At 38.0% G+C, this 27949-nt stretch overlaps 1 protein-coding gene across 1 annotated transcript in view; it reads left to right on the forward strand.

The window, feature by feature from the left end:
- Window positions 1-27949, forward strand: part of LARS2 (leucyl-tRNA synthetase 2, mitochondrial) — an 83888-nt gene that overhangs the window by 52160 nt on the left and 3779 nt on the right. Inside the window, exons 13-20 of the mRNA XM_074150472.1 lie at window positions 735-833; window positions 3473-3610; window positions 11398-11501; window positions 12679-12861; window positions 14071-14240; window positions 15180-15257; window positions 17356-17467; window positions 25978-26105. Coding sequence (XP_074006573.1) covers window positions 735-833; window positions 3473-3610; window positions 11398-11501; window positions 12679-12861; window positions 14071-14240; window positions 15180-15257; window positions 17356-17467; window positions 25978-26105 — 1012 coding nt within the window. The remainder of the gene's footprint in view (window positions 1-734; window positions 834-3472; window positions 3611-11397; window positions 11502-12678; window positions 12862-14070; window positions 14241-15179; window positions 15258-17355; window positions 17468-25977; window positions 26106-27949) is intronic.

Genomic DNA, 27949 nt, shown 5'->3' on the forward strand with positions numbered 1-27949 from the left:
GTTTATTAAAAGTGATTATTGGCTCTTACAACAATTTATATTCAGGGAGAAACTAGCAGAAAGTAACCTGAGCTTCTAAAATGTATTTAAAAACTGTTTTCTCAGGACTGCCAATATAGGCAAAAATTGATTTGCAGTAATCACAAATTAAAATTTTGCTACAAGGTCTAGAAGAGATTTGCTACATCTCATTGAAAACTGAAATTAAACTAAGTTCATTTTTTCTAGAGATGATAAATGGATTCTGCAAAGACCTTTTTGTCCAGGCAGTCAGAGAGCCAACCACCTGCTCCGTCTGCTGAATGTTTATAAAATGATTTGTCTGCTGGTAGCTAATGAACATTGAAGTATTGAGTTCCCGTTAACTTTATGGCAAAGTATGCTTGTCTGCGCTTTAAGACTTGCTTCGTTTCTTTTAAAATGACAATTCTAAAAAATGCCAGGAACATACGATGGAGGAGGCTATCTGGCGCAGTCCTGTCTTCCGCTATTGCTGGATGTTATAGGTGTTCAGGCTTCTTTTTGGTTTGCATTTTGTTTGGTTTGGGAAGGAGAGGGGAGGAGAGCGGCCCCTGTTACTGTGTTGGCCACCTTCTGAACGTATCACTCTTCTGACTGTTCAGACCCCTTTGGTTTTCAGTCTAAATGTCTTCGTGGCCACTCTGTTCACGGTTGCTTTTTTCCCAAGCTTGTCACTTATCTAAAAATAGCTTTTCTCCTTCTCTCTTGCTCAGGTGTAAGGCAGCAGCACGGCGGGAAATCGATACCATGGACACATTTGTTGATTCCTCTTGGTACTACCTGAGGTACACTGACCCTCACAACAGGGACAGGTGAGGGCTGCAGGCACAGGGCTGGGGTGAGTGGCCACGGCACAGGATAGAATCAGAATCACGGAATTGTCTAGGCTGGAAGGGACCTTTAAGACCATCAAGTCCAACCATCAACCTAACACTGCCAGAGCCACCTCTAAACCATGTTCCTCAGCACCACATCTACCTGTCTTTGAAATACCTCCAGGGATGGCAATTCCACCACTTCCCTGGGCAGCCTGTTCCAATGTTTGATAACCCTTTCTGTGAAGAAATTTTTCCTAATGTCCATCCTAAACCTCCCCTGGCGCAACTTGAGGCCATTTCCTCTTGTCCTGTTGCTAGTTACCTGGGAGAAGAGATCGACCCCCCCACCTCTTTACAACCTCTCTTCAGGTAGTTGTAGGGAGCAGAAGAAGGGAAGGAAGAAAGAGGCCAGACACTCGGGTGTTTCTAGCTTCTAACTGCCTTTGCAGAAAGAAGCATAAGCCCCTGGGCTGCCCTGATTTTATGCCTGTCCTCTGGCCTGAGCACAGCACAGGGTAGACTAGGAATTGCTCTAAAAATGTGGTGTTTGGTTGCTCCCATGGCAGGAGATTTACAAGAGCAGAATGTGTAGGTATAGCTATGTAAGCACAGGAGTTACGAGGCAAGGGGCAAGAATTTTACATGAAAGGGGATTATGGGTCAAGGCACAGAGGAAATGTTCAGTTGAGGAGCTGAAGATAGTGGAGGATGCCATCAAGAATGACAGACTACCATGACTCTCTTAGAGACTGTGGTAAGTTGCATGGAGTGTACCCTCCCTGGCCATGCACTGCGTATTTCAGTGTGTGGACTTCAGTGCTTTTCTGACGGTAAGAAGAGGAATAGTCTGTGTAACATCCAGCTGCCAAGAACAGTACCTCATTTCTCTCCTTTTGAATTCTGGTAACTCTTGCTACCTCCTCACGCACAGACCTAAAGTGAAGTGGCATCGCAGCAAGCTCCAGCTGTGTCGGCACTTTGACTATATGCAAAATTAATGAAAGGAGATTTTTCATGTGCTGTGTACTAGTGACTGCAGCATGGAGAGGGTGGGAAGATAAATGTAATTATTTAGCTGTTTTTCTGCTTCAGAGTCTGCCTGTAGTGGCGCTGCTGATAGCACTGGTTTTTCCAAAGAGCATTTAGTGGAACAGCTCTACTGTGTAGTCTGAGGAAGATAGAAAGAGTAGCATTTTTTAGATATTGATATAACATGCAGGGCTGTTTGAGGATTTATTTGTTGTCCAGAGCAGTGTCTGGGTACATACTACATAGCAAGTGATTTAGTATAGCTGGACCAGTTGTTTGTTTGTTTTTTTCATATTGGCAGCACCAGTTTAGTTAAACTAAAGAAATATTTTTCTGTCGGCGCTTTTATTTCACAGTAATTTTAATTATTTTCTGGTGACACTGTGAATTTATTATTAATATTACTAAGTTATGCAGACTGCTTCCTCTCCAGTGACAGTTTAAAATTTTTTTTGTGCTTGGAGAAAAAGGTGCTTTTCTGGAAGTTGAAGATGAAATAGGCAGATGTAACATCCAGCTGTTGAAGTAACAGCTTAGTGTAGCTAAATCTGTTTTATATTGAAATATCATTTTTATGGACTTCTGCACTAGATTGCTACCTCCATTTGATTTATTTATTTGGGGTTTTTTAGCTAAGCTGGGTGTACGTAAACCCTTTATTTCTGTAAGTCATATTTCACAGGTCTAGAATTTGGGAGAATTACTCTGTTGATTTGGGAACCCTGTGAACAAGTTAGTTTTGATTTGTCCCACTAAAGACCTGAGTCCCAGATACACGATTTGCTTTTGAGCTCACCTGTGAGGAAAAAAGTGTTACTATTACAGAAAATACAGATGGAATAATCAAACAAGCTGAAAAAACAGGTAAATTTGATAGAATGGGTCCATAAAGCATACATTAAAGAAGAAGATACGTACAAATGGTATTTTGAAGGCAGAAGCCTATTACAAGAGACGTAACAGTATTTAATGAAGCAGTAAGCAGTGCTAGGAAACCATGCAGGTGGCCTCCAACGACATAGTAAATATGCTCTAAATGACAAATTTACTGTAAATTCATAGAGCATCCTTCAGTTGGAGTATGGCGACCCATCTGACTCTTCAAAATGTTTTGCAACCTTACAGTAAACTGCTTCATTGCCCCCAATGGCAACAATGCAAACATCAGATTAAAAAAAAAAAAATCGACTGTTTTTGAGTGGGCATGTCTTTTGTCTTTCACTGTAATATATTTCTATGTAAAACTTAACAAATACTAAAAAATTTAAAAGCTAGCCACAGGGTATTTATGAAAAAATAATTTAAAGATCAAGCAAATATTTTCATCACTTTCTCAGGTATCGTATGTGAAATCTTGGTTGCTTCCCTAAAATATATGAAAATAATATTTCTGTGGATCTGCTTTTCAGAGGCAATTAAAATTTTGTTTGTAATTTAATAAGCATATTACTTCTTAAAAATTAAAGAGATCTGATAGCAAAAGTTTTAGTACACGTGTATAGCTCTCAGTAAATAGTGGTGTCTAGTCAAGTATGATGAGTTACTTTAGAAAAGCTAATCTTTCTTTTTCATGCTGTATTTTTTCTATAATTGTGTTTTTTCAGGCCCTTTAATAATGACTTAGCAGACTACTGGATGCCTGTGGATTTGTACATCGGAGGAAAGGAGCATGCAGTTATGCACTTATTCTATGCAAGGTTTTTCAGCCATTTTTGCCATGACCTAAAGATGACGAGACACAAGTAAGCCTTATATATTTTTGTAAAAATCTTTCATATTTCATTTGACTAGCAAGAGTGCTGGTGGACATTACTACAATAATAGAACGTTGCATTGAATAAGCCTGAACTTTCCTGCTTGTCAGTCTTGGCTAACTACTTAGTTTCTCACAGTCAGATGCATTTTCTGTGTGCATACATACATAGCATTTTTATTACATGAGTATTAACTGGCTCAGAGCAAGTGATAAAATGATGCTGTAGATTTTCAGCCTGCAAAAGCTTGCATAAACTGGTAACTTCAGGCATTCTGAGTAGTGCTATTATTTCAAATTAGGTAACTTCATGCACAGTAATACTGCTAGTTTCAGTGGAACCATGCATATTTAGAAAATAAGCACCCCTATAATTCACTGCAGTATTGGAGCTGAACAGTTCAAAACAGTTCTTGATAAGCAAAAGCAGTATATGTGTCTGCTGTCAGTTTATTTTTTATTTAATGACTTTAATATAATTAGTTTTAACTACTCTTGTTGCTGATGCTGCTATAGCCTAATTCATTATCCTCTGTTTTGGTTAAAGGTAAAGTTTGAGGCAGGAAGGTGAGTCGTCTGATGTTCTATTCTTTGTCCTCTCAGGTTCCCAGCTTCATGTCCCCATTCCCACTGGATTTTTTTTACCCTAAAATACCATCACAGGGAAGAATTACTGGTGTCAGAACAGTGAAATACTGCCTCTTGCTCTGTCCAGTTCTCTCATCAGCAAAGACGTTTGAATAGGTTGAGTCAAAATGAGAGCAGCTGCTCAGTAATTTCTCATCTGGAAACTCATATGCATTCATTCCTTACTAGTATCCACTCTAAAAGCTTGATGTAAAAGAGTAACCTACATACACATGGCATTGAACTCGTGAATGGAGCAGTTTTGCTCCAAAACTATAACTTAAGTAGCTGTGCGCCAGAAAAAATGGAATAGCTAGTGGAGCCAGCAGAATATTTCCCTATTATTTCATAATCATTTGATGAAAACAGGCAATGCGTTTTCATCACTCATTCTTGCCTGCAAAATGGTTTGCAGTGAAAGCTGTATTTGAGATTTTGGATGTGGGTGATTTGTGTACCTGTGTTTCACCCTGTTGTCTCCAGCTTCCACAGGTGCAGCAGGAGGGCTGTTCCTTCTCTGAGGGAGTGGGCATCTCAAAGCAGACCCTTACTGTCATAGGCACGATTCCTTTAAGCAGAGGATTTCAGAGATTTTCCTTGCAAGCAATTTCAGGCTTATAAATTCTACAAAAGACTTTACAATCCTGTCAGCCATCTAGTGGAGCTGTAATGCATAGCAGCAAAATGTTCTTTTGCTAGTCAAATTCTTCCACCTCCCAAATGTTAACTATGGTGGCTGAAGTATTATCAGTGTAAACTGAGATCACAAGGAAGGGGATGTTTGCTTGCAAAGTAAGCAATCCACTCTGTTGTGCAAGAAAATGAGGAGGGGTGGAAAGAGGCCAGCTGGCTGAAAAGGGACCTCCTGATTGAGCTCAAGCACTAAAACAAGTGCAGGGAAAGGGGAAGCAAGGATGGATTACCCCTGAAAGAATGTGGAAGCATTAACTGGGTAGGCAGCATAGAATTAAAAAAGGCCACAGGTCATCTAGAATTGAAGCTGGTGAAGAATATGAAGGCAGTAAGAACGACTTCTGCAGATATATTGACAGGAACATCAAGGGAAGTGTTTGCTTGATACAAAATCAGACAAAGAGCCTAGTAGCAAAGGACAATTTTTGCCTTGGCCTTTGCTGTCAAGGTTTGTGCTTAGCAGGAGAATTTGAGGGAGAGAGGTACTACCCACTATAGAGCAGGACTGAGTTAGGGATCACTTAAGTAAACCAGGCATGTACAAATTCCTGGGACCAAAGGGATGTATCCAAGGGTGCTGAAGGACCTAGCCTTTACCATCGTGAGGCTACTGTCAATAGTTTTTTAAAGGTCATGGTGATCAGGGGATGTCCCTGTTAATTGCAGAAAGGGAGAAGCCAAACTCATCTTCAAGAATAGGCAAAGGTGATCCAAAGTACTTATAGGCCAGTGAGCCTCACATTGGTCCCCAATAATATTTTAAAGCAAATCATCCTGGTAGTAATTTTCAGGCAAATGAAAGACAAGGTGACTGGGAGTAGCCACTATGGATTTACTGAGAAATTATGCCCAACTTTACCTGCCTTTTCATGGTGAGATGATGTCTCTGTGGATAAGGAGAGAGCTGTGCATATCTTTTACCATGACTTTAGCAAGGCTTTTAACAAGTTCTCCCATGGCATACTTGTAGTCTGACTATGGAGATGCGGGCTAACTGGATGGACTGCAGCCTGGATGGAAAAATTGTCTGGACCATCGGGCCCAAAGAGTCAGTGTTCAAAGTCTGACTGGCAGCTGTTTGCAAGTGGTATTTCTCAGGAGTCACTGCTGAGACCAATTGTATTTAACATCTTTATCAGCAACTGGGGCAGTGCAACAAAGTGCACCCTCCGCAGGTTCATTACGTGCTGGGAGAAGCTATTGATATTCTCAATGGCATGGCTGCAGTGCAAAGGACTTGGACAAGTTGGAGGAGCAAGTCTGAAGTGTCAACAGGAATCTCACAAAGGCAAATGCAGAGTCCTGTACGTGGAGCAGATTACCCGTGGAAACAGACAGGGCTGGGCTAACTGCGTGAGGAGCAGCACAATACAGAAGGGCTACAGGGGTCTTGGTGAACACCAAGTGAGCTGCGAGTCAGTAGTAGGCCTGAGAGTATACTGTGCTACATTAGCAAAACCATGTCCAGCTTTGATTATCTCTGCTCATCACTCAGGATGTCATATCTGGAATACTGTGTCCAGTTTTGAGGGCCCCCCACAGCGTGTGAGACTTTATCAAACTGGGGAGGGTGCAGTGGAGGGGCACTAAGATGGTCAGGGGCTGAAGCTTATGTCATACAAGGAGAGGTGAAGAGAGTTGAGTGTGTTCACCCTGGAGAAGAGAAGGCTAATCTCAGTCTACTCACAGGAGGATTATAGAGAAGATGGAACCAGTCTCTTCTCAGACATGTACAGAGAAAGGAAGAAAATAATAGTCACAGTTTGCATCAAAGTGAAACTGGATAGAAGGAAAATAATTTTGATAGTGAAGGTGGTCAGACTGGAACAGTTTGACCTGAGAGGTTGTGGGGCCTCCATCACTGGGTATTTTCAAAACTCAGCTGGATGAGACCCTGAGCAACCTGGTTAGGTCTGCTGTGAAAAAGGGGCTGGACCAAATCACCTCCAAAAGTCCCTTCCAACCTACATTATTCTAAGATATTCTGTAAGCTGTATGAATTTGAAATTTGTTTTATACATAGTCTGGTGTGACAGAGCATTAGCACCAAAGTACTGTGCCTGGAGTAGTCTAAATACAGTAAATTGCAGAAAAAACCTCTTAATTGAAAAAAAATGTTCAAGAAGCACTAACAACCTCTAGCGACAATACTAGAGAAAACAAAAAAATGCTTTCTGTAGAAGTAGTTTGTGAGACTGTGAAGAATTCCTTGGAGACTATATACAATCTCAAGAACTGTTGCACGTGTGAAGACACGTTACAGCATTGCCCCTTGGATCTGCTGTTTGTACTGCTTATACCTGTGCTCAGAATGCAAGATGACTGTAACAAATTCATCATCATGCACAAAATTGCTTGCTTGCTTTAGTTCTACACACTTACAGCATTAGGTGCTTTTAAGGCATGAAGTCAAATTAGGACTTTTTTTTGATGTGGAAATCTCAACTCCTTTATAAATATTGCCATATATCTTAAATACATTTTAGTATTGGTCAGAAGCCACTTTTGCTCAGTCTTCTGTTAGGACTGCTCAAGGGCTAGTCTGAGAAATCTGAAAAGGGAGATTAGAAAGAACAAGCTTATTTTTAGGAAGCTTGAAGTCACGGTGTCGAAGCCCACAGCTCCAAGGGAAAACATTATAATGTTAAAAATCTCTACCCTCTTGTGCATTTTCAGTCTTCCTCTAGTAGCTCAGGTCTTGTTCGCTGATTAAATTAGTAAAATTCTGCTACATCTCAGTTAATGAGAGCTGCCACCATTTAAAGTGTTATCTAGTATCCTGACAAATTTTTATGATTCTCCTATTAATCTGTTGTAATTTTTCATTTTGATGGGTTTTCTTCATGGAAATTTTCATTGTTTTGTTTCTATCCGCTTTCAAATCCATTGAAGTATTTCCCAATAGTCTTTAATTCTGTACTAATGGCTATGGATATAATAATGAGGTTGAAAACAAAAGTTTAAAATTTCATGGTTTAGATTTCCAAAGCAATCTTTTTAAATATGATGTACATTACTACAATAGAAATATTATAGGCCGTTCATTTACAGATGTCACACATGCTTTCATAGAAGTTGCAATGTTTATAGGCATCTAAAATTGTAAAGGTGTCAATATAGTTTAAATATCCCCTGAAGATGGGGCATGATCTTTTATTTTATTTTTTTTTAATGCCTTCAACTGTAGATGGTGGGAAGTGCTGCTCGTTTCCTCAGTAATGACAAGGCAGAATAAATAGCACCCTCTGGGTATTGGTATATGTGACAACAGATTAAGCTCATTTTGTTCTAGCGATCTGGTCGGTAAAGCGCATTGGTTCTGGAATTAACTGACAAGCCAGTCAGTCCTCCCAGCCGTTGGGAGAGGGGCCAGGTAGGCAGCTGGCACCAGCAACCTCCTCATCTATTCCAGCTTAATCCACCGTGGCGAGTGTGTGCTGACACACTCGGTTACACCTGCTCAACTGTATTATCATTAACTCTACAAGTTACACAGAATTTGGCTCTTCCCTTGACTTCAGTAATCAGTTCTGTCTGATGAATAATTGTAAATGGAATCTAGCACACTCCGAAGGATTATAAAGCAATAAAAAAGTTTATTGTTGCCATTTAGTCACAGATTTGACTGTAATAGAGAGCAAATCTGTTGAGTAAGAAGGCACTATTTATACGTAGCTGGATTACAGAATAAAAGAAGTTATGTGTGTGACAGAAATAGCTTATTCTGTAAAGGAAGGATGTTAGAACTTCTCTACATTCATTAGGGACTTTATCACTAGTCTTGATTTTAAGTAAAAACACTCAGCCTTTGACTGTGTAAAATCTGAACGTTCAATATTGTTTGATCTTTTTTCTGCCTAAAATGATCAGCTCCCACATGCCTCAATCACTTCTGGCCTTCTACAGGATTGCCAGATTGTTACAGGTGAGTCTAACAGCAGGTTTCACAAGCACCAGAATTCATCTGACAGTGACTGACCAAGGTCTTGTCTGGACTCTAGGGCAGAGTGATGGGCTCTCTCAGCCTTTCTAGAAGTTTGGGAGGCAAATACATACAGTGAGCTGCATTGCTAGAGGTATCCCTTCTTCTGAGTCCAGTGTTGTCACTTGTTGAAGGCTCCACAGAGTCCTTCCAGCCAGGTCATTTGTAATTGGATTGAAAGTCTCGCTAGTCACCTTGCAGAGAGAAGAGCAAGGAGCCTGAGGACATGGCACTGAGCAGGAGTTCCTTGCCTCTCCATCTGTTACATGCTCCTGTATAGACAGATTGGTCTGTCATAGAAATGAACCTGTATATGAACGTTACTGAAAGGAAGAAGATGGATTACACACGTCATGGCTAGCACAGCTGATTCTCCTTGGAGGTTTCAGGCAGACTTCACAGGTAGAGTCCCATCTGATGTACAACACAATCAAAAGCTGCACACAGCTAAGGCCACAGCGCCCACACTCCAGCATAAGCAGAAACAGACTTCTGGGTAGGTGAAGTTGTATCATGTTGATCGAGCATTCAAAGAAACTCAAGCTGCCTCTTCACTTACTGTGCCAGAAGTGTCTGTCTGTCTGAACACAGCTGAGTTTCGGTTGTTCTCAGTGGGATGGCTCAGAAGGTATTTATGGCTCCAGGCCTTACGTGGATGCTGCAGTGTTTAGACCAGAATCGCATCACACCTGATGGGCTGTGACATCTCGGTAGCCCCTTTCCGCAGCCAAGAGACACATCGCCTTCTTTGGAGAAGGGTTTAGCTGTGTGCTTTTAACGGAAATGAAAATGTAACTTTACATGTGACCATGAGATGGAGCCACCACAACGCTGGCAAAATCACTGCACATCAGGAGAAATTCAGTACAGGGCTCAATTTGTTTCTGAGCCCTGTGTTTATTAGGCAGGCTCTGGTTTTCTCATTTTGGGCATGTTTCCATTCTCTTGCGGTCTCCCACTAGGAAGACATGGGGTTTTTTTTCCCCATACTTGGTAATGTATTTTGTATTGCATTTTTGTAGCCTCTGTCAGCATAAACAAAAATAGGAAATGCTCATTCCTGGATTCAGCTTTTAATAACTTGGCATATGATCTGAACTAACTCTTTGTCATTAAAAAAAGTGTTCCTTGAAAAATCACTTCCAGTGGAGAGCCCTATCTGATTTTGATGTTCTGGCTACCTCATTAGCTTTATTTTAGATAGCAGCAAGTGTAGCTATTTTAATAACTGTTTGAGATCTTAACCAGACTGAACTCTGAATGATAGGAGGAAAAAGTCTTTTTATTTTTCTTTGGTGTAATGTCTTTATTTTGTAGAAGAAACTTATCCTGAACAGTTATCTCCTGGAGCATTTATACACCATTAGTTGATGATAGGATTACAAGGGTTTTGTTCAAGATTTTCATCTTCTAATTCACTGGGATAATTTGAGATAATTATTTGAGATTTTAGATAATTATTACCTTCTATTTTTAGAACACTTTTTCTTGGTTTTACCGTCTAAATTTGATTTCAGTTGTCATCTCCTCCATAAGTTCTTTTAATTTATTTCTAACCAACAGGATTTTTCAGGCAATCTATGAAATATTGTTTGGAAAAATATTTATAGAGATGCTTGAATTGCCACTCTGACTTAATATCATTGATAAAACCAGGTGACATGGTAGGAACTAGTGCTGCCTGGTGACTGAATGGTAGGCTATGTGGCAGTACTTGCACAATATTTAGAAGTCTACAAATTATGCTCGTGTTCAAATATGAATATGTTGAAGATAAAGTCTGTCACTTTCTCTCTCACGGTTTAAAGCTTTTCTTTCAAATATCCCTTTACTTCAGAGTCATCAAAAGGGTTTAAAGAGTAGTACTTGGAAGATAGCTGCTTTAATGCAGTTAAAACATGCATAATTGTTATATAATTTAATAATACTTTATTAAATAAATTACAGTGGTTTAAATCATGAGATAAATTGTCATATAATTTATATTGCCTAATAATGTAAAATACTGAATGACTTCATAAAAGTGAGTAGTGTTTTGGGTTATGACTTTTTTGTACGTGTGAAGTAAAATGTGGAAGCCTAGAACTATATATTTGTAAGACAATGAGGCCAGCTACTTGACTGCTTTTACGCATGGGGATTTAGCTTGAAGTTAGTGAAATTTCACTGTTGGCCAAGAAAATTTTGTGCATTATCCATATGCTAATTTGAAAAGTGACATTAGAATAACTCAGTACTAAATCAGGATGCAAGAATGTGTGCAGAATACAAATAAATACACTTGCCAGCCAGCCACTATGACTAAATGCACAAAGTACTCTTTCTAAGGTGACAACCATTTATGCATAGTCAACTTGAAATTACTGTTTCATTAAATAATTGTGCCTGATGGGCTCAACACCTGGGGCTTATCATAAAGTATGCTTTTCACAGCTCTTTTCAACGGACAAGTTTCTTTCTCCTTCCATCCTTAGGGAGCCCTTCCATAAGCTTTTGGTTCAAGGTATTATCAAGAATCAGACATTCAGACTAACAACAACAGGCCAGTGTCTGAAGAGAGAAGAGGTTGATCTCACTGGTAAGAGAGACTGTGTGGGAAATTCAGCATAGGTGCATCCAGAAAGTCAGGGACTGCTTTGGTGTACAAGTCTCAGTGCTGGGAAAATTTGGAAGAGAAAATGAATCCCTGTAATATTTAAACTGGAGAGCAATTTCTATGAGTTTTGAATTCATATGCACTGCTGAGGGCACAGAGACCCTACTAATCCAGCAGCTTTTAATTGCATCCAAGAACAAAAACAGTGCTATAGTATTATTTTAGCTCCAGTCCAAAAGATCAGAAGTCAGTTGTGTTAAGACACTGCCGAGCAGCTTGCTGAATGGAGCTAGTAGTTTTTGTAGGTTGTCTGATTGTTGGGACATCGTGGCAAAGCTAACACAGATGTTGGTGTGTTCAGTAGATATTAGGAATGTAAAACGTGTATAGGAAAAAGTGATTTTTCTCAAGTTCTGTCTAATGCCTTCACTGCATAAGCTGGAGCAGCAAGTCCTGGCTTGGGGACCTGTAGCAACAAGAATGGTTTGGCCATATTTGCCTCCCTTAAGCACTCCTCTCACAAAACCTCATTTTCACTGTTCTCCTGCATAAAAATCCATAAGTCTGTTAAAAAACAAACAAGCAAGCAAACCTCATGTTTACCACTGTCTGCTATCCTATTTTCTTCCAGAAAAACTAGGGCTTTTCTGTAGCAGGTGGTTTTGTATCGATCTTTATCACTGTAAATGCCCCTTTCCATCTCTAAATTCATGCAACAGAAGGCGTGTTCTTGTCAGGATAACTACCTGCAATTGAAACCTGTAAATCAGTAAAGCTAAGTGCAGGTCAGAATTGTGCCAAATCAGTACACCTATCTAGGAGGTTTTAAATGTCATGGTTATAAGAATGCTTAAATCTCAGTGGGTATCAAAGTAGCACATACTATGAGTGCCAGATACAGCTTCCAAATGGTAGAAGGAGCGTTTCTGTCATGATGTAATGGAAGCTTTTGAATTTTAGTTGTGTTAAAACATTGAAGTAGGAAAAACCTGGGAGGAAAGCGGGTTTTTACAATGGGAGTTTTTTCTCTTCAAGCTGTTTGGAAACCAAATAGCCCACTAGAAATAGTTGATTCTTCTTATGCTTAGGGAACAAAACTAATTGTTGTTACAAATGAGCAAAATTCATTTTAATGTTTTGCGTATGTCTTAATATTTAGGAACTGAACCAGTTCACATAAAAACTGGTGAGAAGCTCCAAGTTGCTTGGGAAAAAATGAGCAAATCTAAGCACAATGGAATAGACCCTGAAGAATTAGTGAAAGAGTATGGCATTGACACCCTACGTCTTTACATCCTGTTTGCTGCTCCTCCAGAACAAGATATTTTATGGGATGCTAAAAGTAAGTGGAATTGTTTCTGTTGTTTGCTTTGTGATTTTGTTTTTTTTCTAGTGTGTTATATTTTAAACACAAAATTCATACAGTTCTTGATGCCAAAGTTTTGAAACAATTTAATCAAAAAAGTATAATGAGCAGGTTTTATTGTTTGTTTCTTTTAAAAGAGAGGTGGTCACAAAGCTGTCGCTGAGAGGCAGGCTTGCAAGATTCTTTCAAGCTGCTTAAGTCTTATGAGCTAAAAGCATGTGGGAAAAATACTTCTTAAGTGGTGTTTTCTTCCGCAAACTTGGACCTCGCTCTCTTATTTTTTATTAGATACAATTGATTGATGGAAAATTATGATTTTATTTTCTTGATCATAATTTTTTAAAAATCATATCAGATTACAGATAAAACTTTGCATTTTTTTTTAATTTCCATTTTTTTACACATGTATGCAGTGGCTTTTGTAAGCAGGACCATGAAATACTTCTCAGAAGAATCTCGTAAGAAGATAATCAGAGTTCCTAGTAATTAGTTTTTGTACTCTCATGACATTTTTATGAGCTTAGTTCTTGAATAAGATAAGATTTACCCTCCTACACACTTATTTACTGCCATCATGCAATTTGTCATACTGACAGATACTGGTTTCTTTTATCTACTGTGGTTCATACATTTTAATGTAGTCTTATGGATACATTTAAATCTAGCCCTCTTGTTGCATTAGGCTTTAATAAAACTCTCCATGTCTGATTTAAAAACGTGTATTTCTTCATTCTTTCTCGTGTTAGCTTGTTGCTTCTTATTTCAGCCTGCACTAAGCATTTGGTGTCGGTCACCCTTTAAATTCATATGTGTTTAGTTACATATTATGGCACTGATGTATGTACTGGAGGAGTGTGCTTATATGACTTTTCTCAGTTGGCTTTCTGTCATCATCTAATCAGAACAGTACAGAGCTAGGCACGTGAAGAGGTAATGTCTCTTAAAAAAAACCAGATACTCAGAATCAAGCTGTAATTCCCACATCCCTAACAGTACACAGGTACATAATTCCCTCTGGAGCAGCTAATTCAGTGATACACAGTCTTTTCGCTGTATTTAAAATACAGGCGGGGGTTTTTTTAAATGTTGTACTGTAGCGTTCAGTTTCCTGTCTGCTTTTCTTTCAAGTTTTGGATTCATTCATTGTAACTGGAATTTGTTTCTTCAATCTTTGATTAATCTCAGCTGATGCTATGCCAGGTGTTCAGAGATGGCAGATGCGCCTCTGGACACTTGTGTCCAAACTTATTGAAGCAAGGACTTCAGGAACCATGCCCAATCCTGAGCTTCTGAGTAAGAAAGAGAAGGCTGAAGCCAGAAAGATCTGGGAGCAGAAGAATCTGGTGATATCTGAGGTTAAAAGAAACACATAGTTTGTAAATTACTAAATAAGTTGCTGCTTATGCTAAAACTGTATGCTTGACTTACAGAGCCAAAAGGATTTTTTCCCCAGATCAGTGGCTCATAGAATAATTTTTAAGTGAATTATTCTCTGTATAAGTAATTGTGTTTACCTAAAAATCTTGTGGGACACAACTCTTGCAAAATAGTAAGATTGGCAGAATTTCACTGCTGTGTGCCTCCTTCAAAGGTTGAAGTGTTTTGGCATTATAAAATTATCAGTCTGGGTTTGGAGTAACTCCATTTCCAGTAGCAAAGCTGTAGGTGAGTTATGCGGGTATCCCTAACAAGAGCTTTTCATCTGTTTGCTTCACACCTTATTATCATGCCTACTGTTTCATATCAAATGACAAAAAGTTGTTGGAGAAAATATATTAGTGTATCCTAAAAAAAAAAAGTTATTGAAATGATCGTTCATCTCCTCTTATATGATGTCTCCTGCTGTGATTAGCATGAATTCAATTATTGGGAGACATAAATACCTGCAAAATTAACTTAAAATATTTTTCTACTGATAAAAACTTTTGCTGATTTAAATCCTGTGGTGAGGAACCTTCCAAATGTTTTAACAGACGTTAGAATTACAATTTTGCTATAGATGGACAAGCTGTCAACAGCGTAACTGGATTTACAAGTATGAAGGCCTCTTGTAGGGGCAAAAGGAAGATATTTTGTGAAAGAAAATAGTGATTACTAATACACAGTTCTAATTGGAACGATTTGAAGCTTTTAAAATCCTGAAACAGAGGGAGAGCAAGTCAACTGAATTTTTATGTGATTATTATTTTCCCACATACACATGTGGTTGCATATATGATGTGTTTGCATGCCAAGGTACTCCCATGTTTGAGAATTTTAAGTAATTAGTGACAAACCTTTTCTTTTAATACAAGGTAACAGAGTACTTCACAAAGGATCATTTGTTCAATGCGGCTATTTCTCGATTGATGAGCCTCAGTAACGTACTCCTTGTAAGTATGTCATATGAATGAAGGTATTTTTTCTGTCATACCCTGTTCCTGTAAGTTTTTATACAAAGCAGGAGCTGCCCAAATTATATGTCCAGTGTTCCATTCCTACTAACTTGAGAGTTGGATGTATTTAGTTCAAAAGCAGCATGTTCTAGTTTTACTGTAACCCTGAAATATATTGTTTTGCAGGATGAGCTTGATGATCATATTAGAGCCACTATGTTCTGATGTTTATGCCTGCAGCCTGTAATTTCAAAGAATACATTTTGTTTAACTCTTTCTTCTCTTTTTTTTTTTAAACAAGTTGCATAGGTAGCTAAGTATAGCAGTACATTGTAGAATTATCAAACATTCTGATTTAAAGAAAAGGATTGCTCTTTACAAAGAAAATGGCACATAATCTTCCATTCCTCAGAGACAGCTTTCATCACTGAACTGTCTGCTAGTAGTGGAGTTTGCAAATTCCCCTTTTTAAAATAAGCGTAAAAATAACTTCAGTCTTTAGCATTTTTTATTTGGATTGTTGTCTATCAGCCACTGGTGATAGATCAAATATAATAAATTCTTACGTTCTTTTTTGTTACTACTCTTAGATCTGCTTGAGCATTCTTTCAGACATATAATGGTAATGTGATCTAGACCAGAAATCAAATTAAAATGTGGGGGTTTTATCTTCTTTGTTGAAATACCATTTTATGCCTTATGGAATCCAGGGAGATTATTGGCAAAGTCAAGGAACGTAATGAAAAGTTAAGTAGGGCATGCACAAGTGCTATACTGAAATAACATGTCTGGGGCCCTCTGTGGTGCTGGGAAGGTGACACACGTTTCTTTATCTCCAGCTCAGTGATTCATACGCACTTTGGGCTGGTGGGTGGTGATAAGTGAATGTTAAAAAGTAAATAAAGAAATAAAAATCAGTGACCTATGGACAGCCAAATATTTGACCACTGACATATTTCGTGACCAAAGAAGTCAGTACAGTATCTTTCAAGAACAAGTTTCCATATCGCATGGTGACACTTCCTCTTTCGGTCCCATTCGAAAGGAGGAAGTGGGGAGGTGGGTGAAGATTAAATATATAAAACAGGTAGTAGTCACTAAAACTTCCTCAAATCTAGTTTGCACTGACGTCATCAGCATCAGTGATAAGAAGATGCCATCTGGCAACATATGGGATCTGTATGAAACAAATCACTGGGGTTGGACAGCTGGGATGGGAACGGGTGTTCATCACACCCACCAAATTCTCATAAGTATTGACATTTTTCTGTGCTGTTTCATTAGAGAGGCGAATTATAAAATGAATGCAGAATCAAATTTACCATGGGATGTAATCTCTCTGAGTCAGAGCAGGCAAGGAAAGAAAAAGTTTATCCAGCTACTTTTAGTGCTCTATCTTTTCTGTTAAGATACAATAAATAGAGGAATGAACATTCAAATTTTGTCAGTCTAGCACTTTTTGCAAGAAATTGAAAATTTTCTGTACGAGAGAAGCCGCACACTTTACTAAAGCAATCTGTAAAAGGTTGTGCTGCATTTTCATCCCCAAACCTTCCTTCAGCTCTAAAACCTCACTTCGTCACTAAATTCAGCTTTACTTAAGCCACTCTAGGATCCCGCACAACTGAACCTCGTCCTGACAAAAGCCATGCTGCATTCAGCACAGTTTGACTCTTTTATACAAGTACTTCACCTCTTCTCAGATAGCACTGATTTTACTTAAGATTGCACTTCTAAATTTTATCTAAGATTTCGCTTCTGGAAGTGACAGCACACGAAATGGTTTTGACGGCCACAGTTGTCCGCATGGTCTGTGTTCAGACTCCCGTACCAGAGCAGATCCCCAAGGGTCAGCATCAGCCTCTTTGGGATTAGCTTCCAAGTGTTAGAGAGCACTCCGACCAACAGTTGCAAATTTGGTTCTCCAGAACTTAGTTCCCAAGTTTCTAACTTATTTTGAAATTATGCTGTCCTGAGCATAGACATTGATTTTAGGGTTTATTACTGCATTTTTTTTCTTAATTAAACTACCATGCCACCCCAGAATATTTATACTAACAACTGATTTTTCTTTTCCTTCTGTCTTTACGCTTAGCAAGCTTCTCGGCCTCTTATTCTCCACAGCGCAGAATTTGAAGATGCTTTGGCTACACTCTGCATCATGGTTGCACCCATGGCTCCACACATTGCATCAGAGATGTGGAAAGGTATTTCTAGAAGGACATTTTTTATTGATGTTGCAGAAAAAAAGGCAAAAATTTAACATAATATGTGTCACTTATCACTCAATTCTGCATCTTGTCACCTTCTGTCATAGCTCCTAAACAAACTTGAAACTTGTGGTGTTCCCAGAGCTGTCTGCTTTTAGTTTCTTTCCCTTTGCATACAAAGGTGGGTTTGTTGAGATGAGGCACAGAAAGGGAGAAGTAAAAAAAAAAATCGAGACAGAACTTGCATGAGGAATTCATGTGTCAGCTGCTAGCTGCTCCTGTATGTAAAGTATTAAAAGCTGAAACCGAGACTAGAAACAGCCCTTTTTCAAACAACTGTTACAGAGTCTATGGACTACAAATATTTTCCTTCAGGAATTCAGGTAGAGAGGACCATGTCAGAAAGCTGTATATTAGAAATACTAAAGGAGTGTTCAATAAAAACCCTACTCTTACAAAATTCTCCAGAGACTGAGGAACGTTACACTGCAAATTAACCTTGCGTGGAGAATGGGAATGGTAGACAGGAAATCTTTTTTAAGATCTGTCACAGCTGTAAACCTTGAGCTCTGAATCCAGAGTGGGCTGAGTTGTGTGGTACAGCTACAGTTAGAGTCCATGAAATAAGGGATGTGCATGCCAGAGTTCACCAGTTGTTTTTAAGGTTTATTGGGAGAAGTCCCAAGATGTATGTGGGAAGATAGGAATATATTCTCCATTAAGACTGGCCACAAATTGCTATGTGGTTTGGGACCTAGTATTAGCTTTTGGATGCTGTTTTAACAATTTCATTTTCAACAGTTATCCTAAAACTTTCTGCATTCAAGTGTTTACAGAGCAGAGCTACTTAATAGCTTCTATTTTGGAGCTGTGCGTGGCCCTGTAATAATGGTAACTGCCAAAGAAAGGCTGCTCTTGTTCGGAGCAATAACATAGGGCCAGTGACTCTGGAAACGGCAAGATCCATTAGGGAGAGCGGGGTTTTTCTGTGTTTTCATTTCCAATGTTCTTAAGATGTCTTCATAAAAGCTTAGTTGTTTATAATAAAGAGTGGCATCAGACATGATCCATCTGGAGAAAGCTACTTCTGGTCAGTATTCTCTTACAATATGAAGTACCATCAATTAAAATTATACTTAAATGGAAGTGATTGCCACGGCTTTGTTTTCTGCACTGGTTGAGATGGAGGCAGAATGGGTCGAAGCCAATTACACACATAGTGCCTTGTGAACCTGAAATTCATCTACATGTTAGGGAATACAGAATTATCAAGTATGTTTGATAAAATGACAGAGAACACTAGGATGTCTTAGTTAACATAACTTCTCAAATGTAAACCTTAATCCTGTAATGTTTTGAATGTCAGAGAAGGAAGTCTTCTCTTACTACTAAAGTCACTGGAGAATAAGAATGATAAACATTTTCTGGATCTCTCTCTGATTTAAGAATGAAAAGGAAGCTTATAAAAGTTGGGACTGTGTTGTCCTCAGCTTCTGTCTGCATTTAAATACAAAATTTTGCTTGTGTGATCCCAAGACTGTGCATTGTCATTCAGTGCAACTAGCATAGAAAAACATTGTGTGGTGATTAATGCCTGAAGAATTTTATGACTAAACATGAAAATCATAATCTCTTTTAGCATGGTCATCATTACATTACATCAAAGTTATTAAACAATTTTACCAGGAGGATGTAAGTACGTTTAACTACTGCATCGTGGTAAGAAGACTATATTCAGCCAACATCTAGCGATTCTGTCCTGGGATTGGGATTTCTGGTGAAAAATGTCCATCTACAGTCTAGCGAAAGATTCCCCGAGTTCGTGTTCTGAATTGCACTCTGGTTCCACCAAGTCTTGTTCTTCTGATGTAACTGGTTTCTTAGACTTCATTATGTATAGGTGATGATGCTTTTGTATTTCAAATAATTTCAATATAAAAATTCAGCTTTCTAAATATTTAGTTTTCTTTGTGCATTAGTTCTCCAAACACACTCAAATTTTAAGCCTCTTTTTGTACCTTGGCTTTGCATCAAAATGTAGGGATAGTGCTGCTTCCTGTCTCGTAAACTAGTCAGGAAAAGGACTTTGTATATTATTAGCTCCATAAATAGCATCTATAACAGTGGACCCCCACACTTTGAAGTAAGCCACTCCCTGCTATTGTAATGCCAATAATAAACAACACATAAGCAACGTATTTATAATTAAATACTGACATTTTATTCTAAAATAACTTATACACAGACTTTACATTTTGTTTCCTTTTGTGATTAAAACAAGGAGCATTTTTCTTTCCACAGAGGAAAATGAAACTGGGAATTTGGAAGCCATGTAGTTAATACCAAACAGATAATTTTGCAGCTGAGTAGGAACGCTGGTAGGAACAGTGACTTGTGTTAACTCTGAACCACGTTATGCTTCCTTGTGTACTTAAGCTTTTTCTGAAGAAAAAGGATTTTGCCTTCTTATTAGTGTTTCTCATTAGAAAGTGTTTACTACATAATGAGATGTGCCCAATATTAATTTTACTACAACCATAAAAGAGAGAGAAGAAAAGAACATTCTCATTAATTTTGACTGTTTGCATTGCGCTTCACAGGATGAACAATACTCTTACTGTTGCATTGTGATCTCTCCTTTTATGCTTTTCTGATCACTGATTATGGTCAAGAAACATTTAAGAAGAAATTAAAATAGAATTTACAATAAACGTGAAATAACGACAACCTACAATAAGACCCTGACTTAATGTATTATATTACATTAATTCTGCCAAAGATTTGAAGACAACTAAACGTCAGAACTATAGAATTTTCTGGCTAAGCACCTGGAATGAGGCTTTGTGGAGGTAATAAAATTACTTTTGACAACTGGCATCTTTTCTGCAGCTGCAAATAGTAGTATTTTTTTTTTCAGTTTAAATGGCAGGTGTGCTGTAAATTGAAAAAAATCAACTAAGCTTTTTTACTTTTGTAGTTTTGGAATGAAAATCTAAGCAAAAGAGGCTAGCATCTATAAATATTAAAGTCCTGAAGTCTCTGATGTCCAAAAATATCTGATACTGTTAGTTTTGTTTAGTAATTACATAAAATTTTCTCCTGGGCTCAAAAAAATAATGTTTAACTTGCAAAACATATGATAAATTTTAAGTATCTAAAAAATTTTCTTAAATACTTAAATACTGAGTATTTAAATAGTAAAAAAATGCTTTTTTGCTTTTTAATTTATTTCCATTTAAATTGAAAAGCTATTTGACACAGATTGCAATGAAATGTGAAAAAAAAAAAGCGCAAATCGGTGTTTTCTAATACAATAGGTTGTAAAAATTAAAACCTGGCTAAATATATAAATGTGTGCGTAGGTATCTGGTTACCAAAAGTTCTTTACAGCTGGATTTAACTGCAAATCAGTCCGTCTTTATGATTACCAACTAATTAATATATTAGGAAAATTACAAAGTTCATTATAGAGTGTTAAGTAAAGGTGCTTTGCCTGACGTTTTAAGTAATGACTAGCATCAGTGGTGTAAGTAATTCTGATTGTAATAGATTGTAATAATAATGCTATCCTGCTTTGCAAGCTGCATCAGAGTTTGTTTGAAATTTTAGCTTTTTAGTCCACTGTTTTCTTTCTTAGTTTGTTGATAAACATTGCCAACTCTGAACTGCAGTTTGATATCCCACGGATGCTTCTGGTGTAACGTGCAGCTTTTAAGTATAATTAAAGTAAAATTAGATAGATTCAAGGTACAGCAGTTTTTTTCTTCTGCAGCTGAAGAATTATTCTCCCATGGGGTTTAGTTTATATGTGACCATCTTGTTGTCGTGCATCAGGTAGGAATGAAGAGTTTGGTCCCTTTGTGAGCTGGATGAAGAGCGTAGTTCAGCGTTGGCAGTAAATATTTCCAGTTGGAGTGAAAGGAAGAGCTGCTTGAATGCTGTTTGATAAGTGCCTCACCTTTCAGCAGCTGAACAATAGTAACCCAGTGCTTTGATATTTTGTGTGTGAAGGAGTTGTTTCTCCTGCTGAGAGGAGGAGCAATTTTCAGTATTTTGGTATGTCAACCTAATGGTCTCAATTGTGCAGTGAATACACTGGTTTATCGCTTAATAACATAAAAAGGGACTGTAGCCCCTCAGTGTGGGAAGAGTTCATCCGGCTGACATCTTGGCAGTTTATGAACACTAACAGCATGAGGAAATCTGTTTCCTTCCTGAAACCTTGTATCTGAGGAATATACAGACACCATTTGAGACAGGGGTTTTTGTTTGTTTTTTTTTTTTTTTTAGTTTGTTTGTAGTAGTACTGTATTTTGCTGTCAGGACAAGGATATGAAACTGCTTGTTGTGAGTTGTTACATTTTTATTAGAGCTAGCACATGAAAGATATACACTGATGATAAACACATCTTCAGATGTATTGAAATGAAACATAATTACTGGAATTTGTAATGGTATAATTGTCTTAGCGACATTTTAACTGTCACTGCAATGGCTCTCTTGCAAGAATTTCTTTTCCTGAATTCAGTCCTTGCTCAAGAAGGCTTCTGTAAAGAACAGAGCGGAGTAAAATCTACTTGATGTTGGAGATTTTAATTGAAAATATGAATGCAGAAATCCCCCTTCACAAATCCAAGAAGAAACACGATTTGGAATAAAAAAAAAATATTTTTTTCCTCCAAGAGTAATAACCCAAAGTGAAGGATAGTGAGTCCTTACAAATTGAGGAAGGCAGATTGTTTTCAGAAGCTTCAAAGGATTCACATGGAGTTTGCTGAATTGGAAACACATTCTAGAGTTAGCTTTTAGTAACCCGGGACTTTCACAGCCCTCCTTGGTGCCCCACATATAAAATGAATGAATAAAATGAATATATGGTGCCCCATATAAAATGAATCCCCTAGTACTGTATTGAGTAATTGTAAATTTTCCTAACTTTATGCAGTTCTGTATTACTATACCAGTAGTATGATACAGTTTTTCTTAGAGCTGTCTGGAAACAGCTGTTATTGTGTCGCTGTCATTTCTTTGAGATTGCAGACCGTTTCAGATACAACTGACAGACACATTCCTCCTGGGCTGCAGAATGGTATTTTGGATATGCAACTTGCCTGAATCTGTCAAGTAGGAAGATTCATTAAATAGTAAAAAAGCATACCAAGAACAAAGTAACATGGTGACAGTCTCGTCCTTGGAAGAGGCTGCAGAGGCGAGTAAGATACTGACCCAAAATGCATCTCCACTTACCCTCACACACTCCTGCTCCGAGCTCTTTAAAAACTTTATCTGCTTGTCTGCTAGTGTGGTGGATTTTTACTTGAGACAGATTTCTATTGTTTTGATCTTGCTAAATCCAAAAGTTACCAACATTTGGGTAACACACCTCCATAGTACCTTCATACTGTCCCCTCTGATCTTCTTGTATCTCCTGTTAGAAAATGCCTGGTCCTAAACTCTGATACTGGCGCTGCTTCAGATGCCTTCATTAACTTCCTTTTATCGCCCATTAAGGCTTCCGTCCTCCTTGTTGACCTCTCTGTACCAGCCCTTGTCCCACGCCAGTTCTTACTCAGTTTACTCCATGATGACATCTTTTTCTCTTGCTTACATAATTTTGTGTCCAACTAGTTGCACTATTGCTGGAATTTTACAGATAATTTTTTCCAGTGCTTTTTTTCTGTAAGACAAGAATTACCTTGCTGATACACGACAGCTTCTGCAACTTCCTTCTTAAATCTCTTTAAAATGAGAATCTGCTCTTCCCGTCAGAATAGCACCTATGGGGAAGTTTTATGCTTACGAAATACTCATGTCATGCTAATAAAACACTGCTATGAGCTGAAACGTTGTTAGACTTCTCCCTTCCTTCTCTCAAATCACTCAATTTACAGTAATATAACACAATTTTAACTTGGGGTTTTACTTGGGCTCCAAGGCCGTGAGTTACTCTTTAGGGAAACCTTGTTTTAATATTAGTTTGATATCCAATTGCAGGATCAGGGCTTCAGATTGAGCACAAGTGTTGTCCTTGAGCTGTCCTGTATGATTGTACAGATGTGTACATATAAGTAAATGGCTTACAGTAAGTAAAATTATTGTCATGTGGCTTTCTGCAAGAGAATCTATAGCCATAAAAGCACAATATGTCAAAAAATGTAAAGCAAAATGCATGGTGCTTCATAATGTGCACTTCACTGTATGCTTTCCAGTACAATAAGACAGTAAAAGAGATTTTTAATGTTTTCACAATAAAAGCCTGCAAAGTGGTTGGTTCGTAACTTGTCAAACAGTGCTTTTGTGTAAAGGCTCAGAATCAAGTGGGAAGGCTGCAGGAGGGTTCTGCCCAGGTCCTGACAAGTGACCGTCACCATTCTGTATCATAGCGATCAAGTTTCTGGTTTTGTTTGTGCTGCATTTTGAAAATGCAAACCAAATTATTGTGTTTTCTGTGTTCTGCAGCTCACAAAATGTGAATTGAGGCAGGAAGCCAAACAGTCGACATAACTAAAACCTTCATTTTGGTTTCCTGACAAACTCTGCTTTCTGAAACTAGTTCTGTTGACTTTTGCAGTTTTCTTTTTAATGCGGATGAGCTCATAGCTCATTTTATAGCAAGAAAACGAACCAAAAGATAGACATTGTGCTAGTCATAGTTCTTCTGCTTTAGAATACTTTTTAATTTTTTTTTAGTAGTAGCTTTCTTAGGACAGGCAGCCTCCATGGGGATTAAAAATTACCCTGGTTTTGATTTCGTAGATAGAAGCTCTTGACTTCTATCAGAAAGTGTTTTTTAAATAGTTTGAAGAATCCACTTCAACAGGAAAATTAGGAGTGGCCAGTATGCATGCTTCTGCCACAAGGCATGTGATCAGTTGGAAAGAAATGAGCTCATCTGGATGTTCAAATGCCAAAAAGGGAAGAATCTAGCAGCTGTTGTCTTTAAAATCATCGTGATAATGAATCACCAATGCAAAGATTTTTTTTTTCTGCTCATGTTCCTATCTTTTGCTCTTTCAGTTTCTGATCTGAGTTGCAACAGAAAAAAAAATGCAAAATGCACAAAAACAGATCCATTGAAGTGATTTAATCAGTTATTTAGCTAACGAGATTGTGGCTTAGTTGTTATTCTTAGGAAATGTGCACGTGTTAGAAATAGCTCCCACTGGCCCACCTCACTGCCCCTTTCTGAACCATTCAGCAAATAGCAAGTCTGTGTGTCTTTTTGCCAAAGTGCTTTGTCTGAAAAAGTGCTGACAAAAATCAGGCGGATTTTTCTGGAGGAAGTTGCATTCTCTTTGTGTCTCTGCTTGCTGTTATTCACTGTATTAGTCTAAACAATCCACCTAGTTAAATTCATGTATGTATTATGCATGGGTTGGTTTTGCTCCTGTGTCTGCCATTGTGCAGTCTTTTGAACAGCTTCAAGTACTTCAGTTTCAACAGTGAATCTTGTTTTCATGGGTTTTCTTTATGCTCTTGCTGGGGTTTCCCTAAACCAGATGAGATTTCAAATATATTTTTCAGTTCTGAGTGAAGCATGTGCTTATAAAAAAAATTTAGTCTGTGTTCTTATTCATACACAGAGAATGTTTTTAATTTTAAAATCCCCTGGCTTCAGGAGAATCACAAGAGCAATTATCATTAATATCGATCATATTTGACAGCCTCTTGTTAAATGAGATCTTTTTATTTTGTTCTACAGCTGGAGTAAACAGCAACATAAATCCCACTCAGAAGCTTTTATTTAGTTAGAGAATGCAGCTTCAGAATGAATTGCATCCTATTCTCCTATTACTTAAACAAATCAAGAATGAATTGTCTTGGGGAGAGCAAAGCCTATTTCATAAAAGGAGACCATTTATAGACATTTTAGGAGGTTTTTTAAATAAAATCAAAGGATAAAGTGTTTCAGAATGTACGTATCATAAGAAGGAGAGCAGGCTGTGCAAGGTATTCTTATGTAGCACCTTTAATTTCTGGGAAAACAGATACTTCACAAAATATGATAAAACCTTGCAAGTAGCTTCACTTGCAAATTTAGAAACTACTTGGCATATTACAGATGGTAAAATAATAAGCCATACTTGTGTATCATTTTGGTTGTTAGTAAAATTTTAATCAAACTGCTGGTGTTATTGAAAAACCCCCACAGTATAATAATTGACTTCAAGAAGTCAGCTTGTGTTGCAGTATTGCAATTTAAAATAATAAACAGTGGTCTTCTGTGCTTTTGGCAAAGTTTTGGAATGCTAATCCAAATCTGAAATGTGTGCACAACGTTCGTGTTAGCATCCCTACACACGGTATAAAACGAGCACTTCAAAGACATATATATATATATCTTTCTGTTTATAATATGCTGTATGCTGATTTAAATAATGTTATTTCCTCCTAAGGGACTTGATTTTAAAGGCAGCTTTATTCTGATCTTACTTATCAATCAAATTCCAAAAATCGAGTGTTCTGGTTACAGTACAGCTGAATGATGGATTGGTTTCACTTTCCAGGTTTGGCACATATGCAGAATAAACTTTGTACTCATCATCACTGGGATGTTGATGTGCTGCATCAGTCCTGGCCCGAAGTAGACCCAGAGTACCTTCAGCCATCGGATGTTGTGGAGATGTCTGTTCTGGTAAGAGCGTTTTCGTTTCTTTTCAGTGGTGGTCAATTAATGCATTATGAGCTCCGAGGATGACAAAATTTCTGCTCTCGTGGAGGTCAGTTCCCTTCTTTGGTGGCTCAGTGAAAGGAGAGGAAGAACAGAAGCTGCAATTACCATTGTGCTGAGTAATTAAAATGGTTTCCTAAATGAAAAAATGTAGCAAGTCTGAGGGGAGATGATATAAATCTTTTTGAGTGATGGCGTATTAGTACCTGTGGAGATTTGACCAATGAACAGCCGTGGATAAGGATGGTACAGTCAAAACTACAATCAAAATACAGGTCTCTCCAGATTTTTTGCCTGACAGTGCATTTATGATCTCGGCCCTGTACAAAAATGTATAATTAGGTGACATTTCTTGTGGTACCTGTAATGCTATGGCTGCCTAATACAGCCTATCATAAGCTGGGTTAAGTTGCTGTGATTTTTGCCAAATGGTGTTTCCCGAGTGCCTCAAGCTGAACTTGAGGCACATTTCAGCAGAGCATATTTGGAATGAGGATGAGGAAAAAGGTTTCTTTGCTGATGTTATATGTGCATTCCGGTTTCTCTTTGATCTCTAACACCTTTATGGGCTAGGGAGGGAGCTGGCAGGTCAGTAGAAGAGTGGACATATAACTACATTTAGTTAACCTGTAATTTTCCAAATGCATATGCATTGTGTGATTTACAGTCTTTTTTCCTACATCTCTAATTAACTAGTCTGTATTCAGCATGCTCTCGGGCATCATAAAGCTTTATTGTTAGATGGAGCCACTGCAGGCCGTAGTAGCATCTCAGCTCCTCCATGGACTGACTCCTGGTCAACTTGCATTCAGGTTCTTCATGCTCAGGCATTATGATAGTCTGCAATTACATAGCTGCATGCTATTACATCCGCAGGAGTCCTGCCTTTTTACCTGTTCACCAAAGAACGAACTTCAGTACGCCATGCAGACATTCTCAACTTCAATGTTTTAAATTAAATTAAATCTTTCAACTTAAACACTTTTTGTATTTCTGGACATTGAATGAGATGGAGCCTCTAGGAAGAAATGTCATTTGGTCATGTAAAACTTCGTGTTCTGTATGTGTGCGTAAGAGAAACAGAAGCAATGCATTTTATCTGTATTTTGTTCTGTTTTCTCCTTTGGGTAGAAGGAGTAAGGCAGTTGGGTTATTTTTGTTCAGCTGGGTTTTTACGAGGAGGGAAGAGATTGGGCTGCATTTAGGGGAAGTCATGCTGCTGTAGATTTCCTTAATCAAAGTAGCTTTGCAAATAATTTTGTATCTTCCCAGATCTCTCAGTCAGTCCACTTGAACAGAACGTGAAAAGCTGCTTAATTTTCCTAATGTTCAACATACATCCCTAGCAGAAGCCACAGAGTATGTCTTTGTCGAGGAAATTTTCAACTGGCATCTTTTCTCAAACCCAGGAGAAGGACTCGAGTGCCAGCTGGGGTTAATAACAGACTTAGCCTCATATTCACTGTGGGTTTACTGCTTTTTTTTTTTTTTCCTTCTTTCTTTAAGTGATAAGCATTTATTTATACCAGTGAAAAGGTCATATATCCACAAAAATCTTCATTGAGGTATAATCGCTTTGCTCAAGCTTAAAATAAACTTTTACCTTCAAGCACAGCTAGCAAACATCTTAAATTCCAGTGTTCAGTTTATAAGGAAGTCATGAGTGAGCAATTGTGTAAATATAGAAACTTTTTTGCAATTGTGGTTAAAGCAAACATTATATTAAACATATCTTTAAAATAAAAAGTTCAGCAGTACAAGGAAAACTCTGAACTCCATGTTGTTAAGATTGTACAACTGAATATAAA

This window comes from Numenius arquata, chromosome 7, assembly GCF_964106895.1.
Source record: "Numenius arquata chromosome 7, bNumArq3.hap1.1, whole genome shotgun sequence".
Lineage (NCBI taxonomy): Eukaryota > Metazoa > Chordata > Aves > Charadriiformes > Scolopacidae > Numenius > Numenius arquata.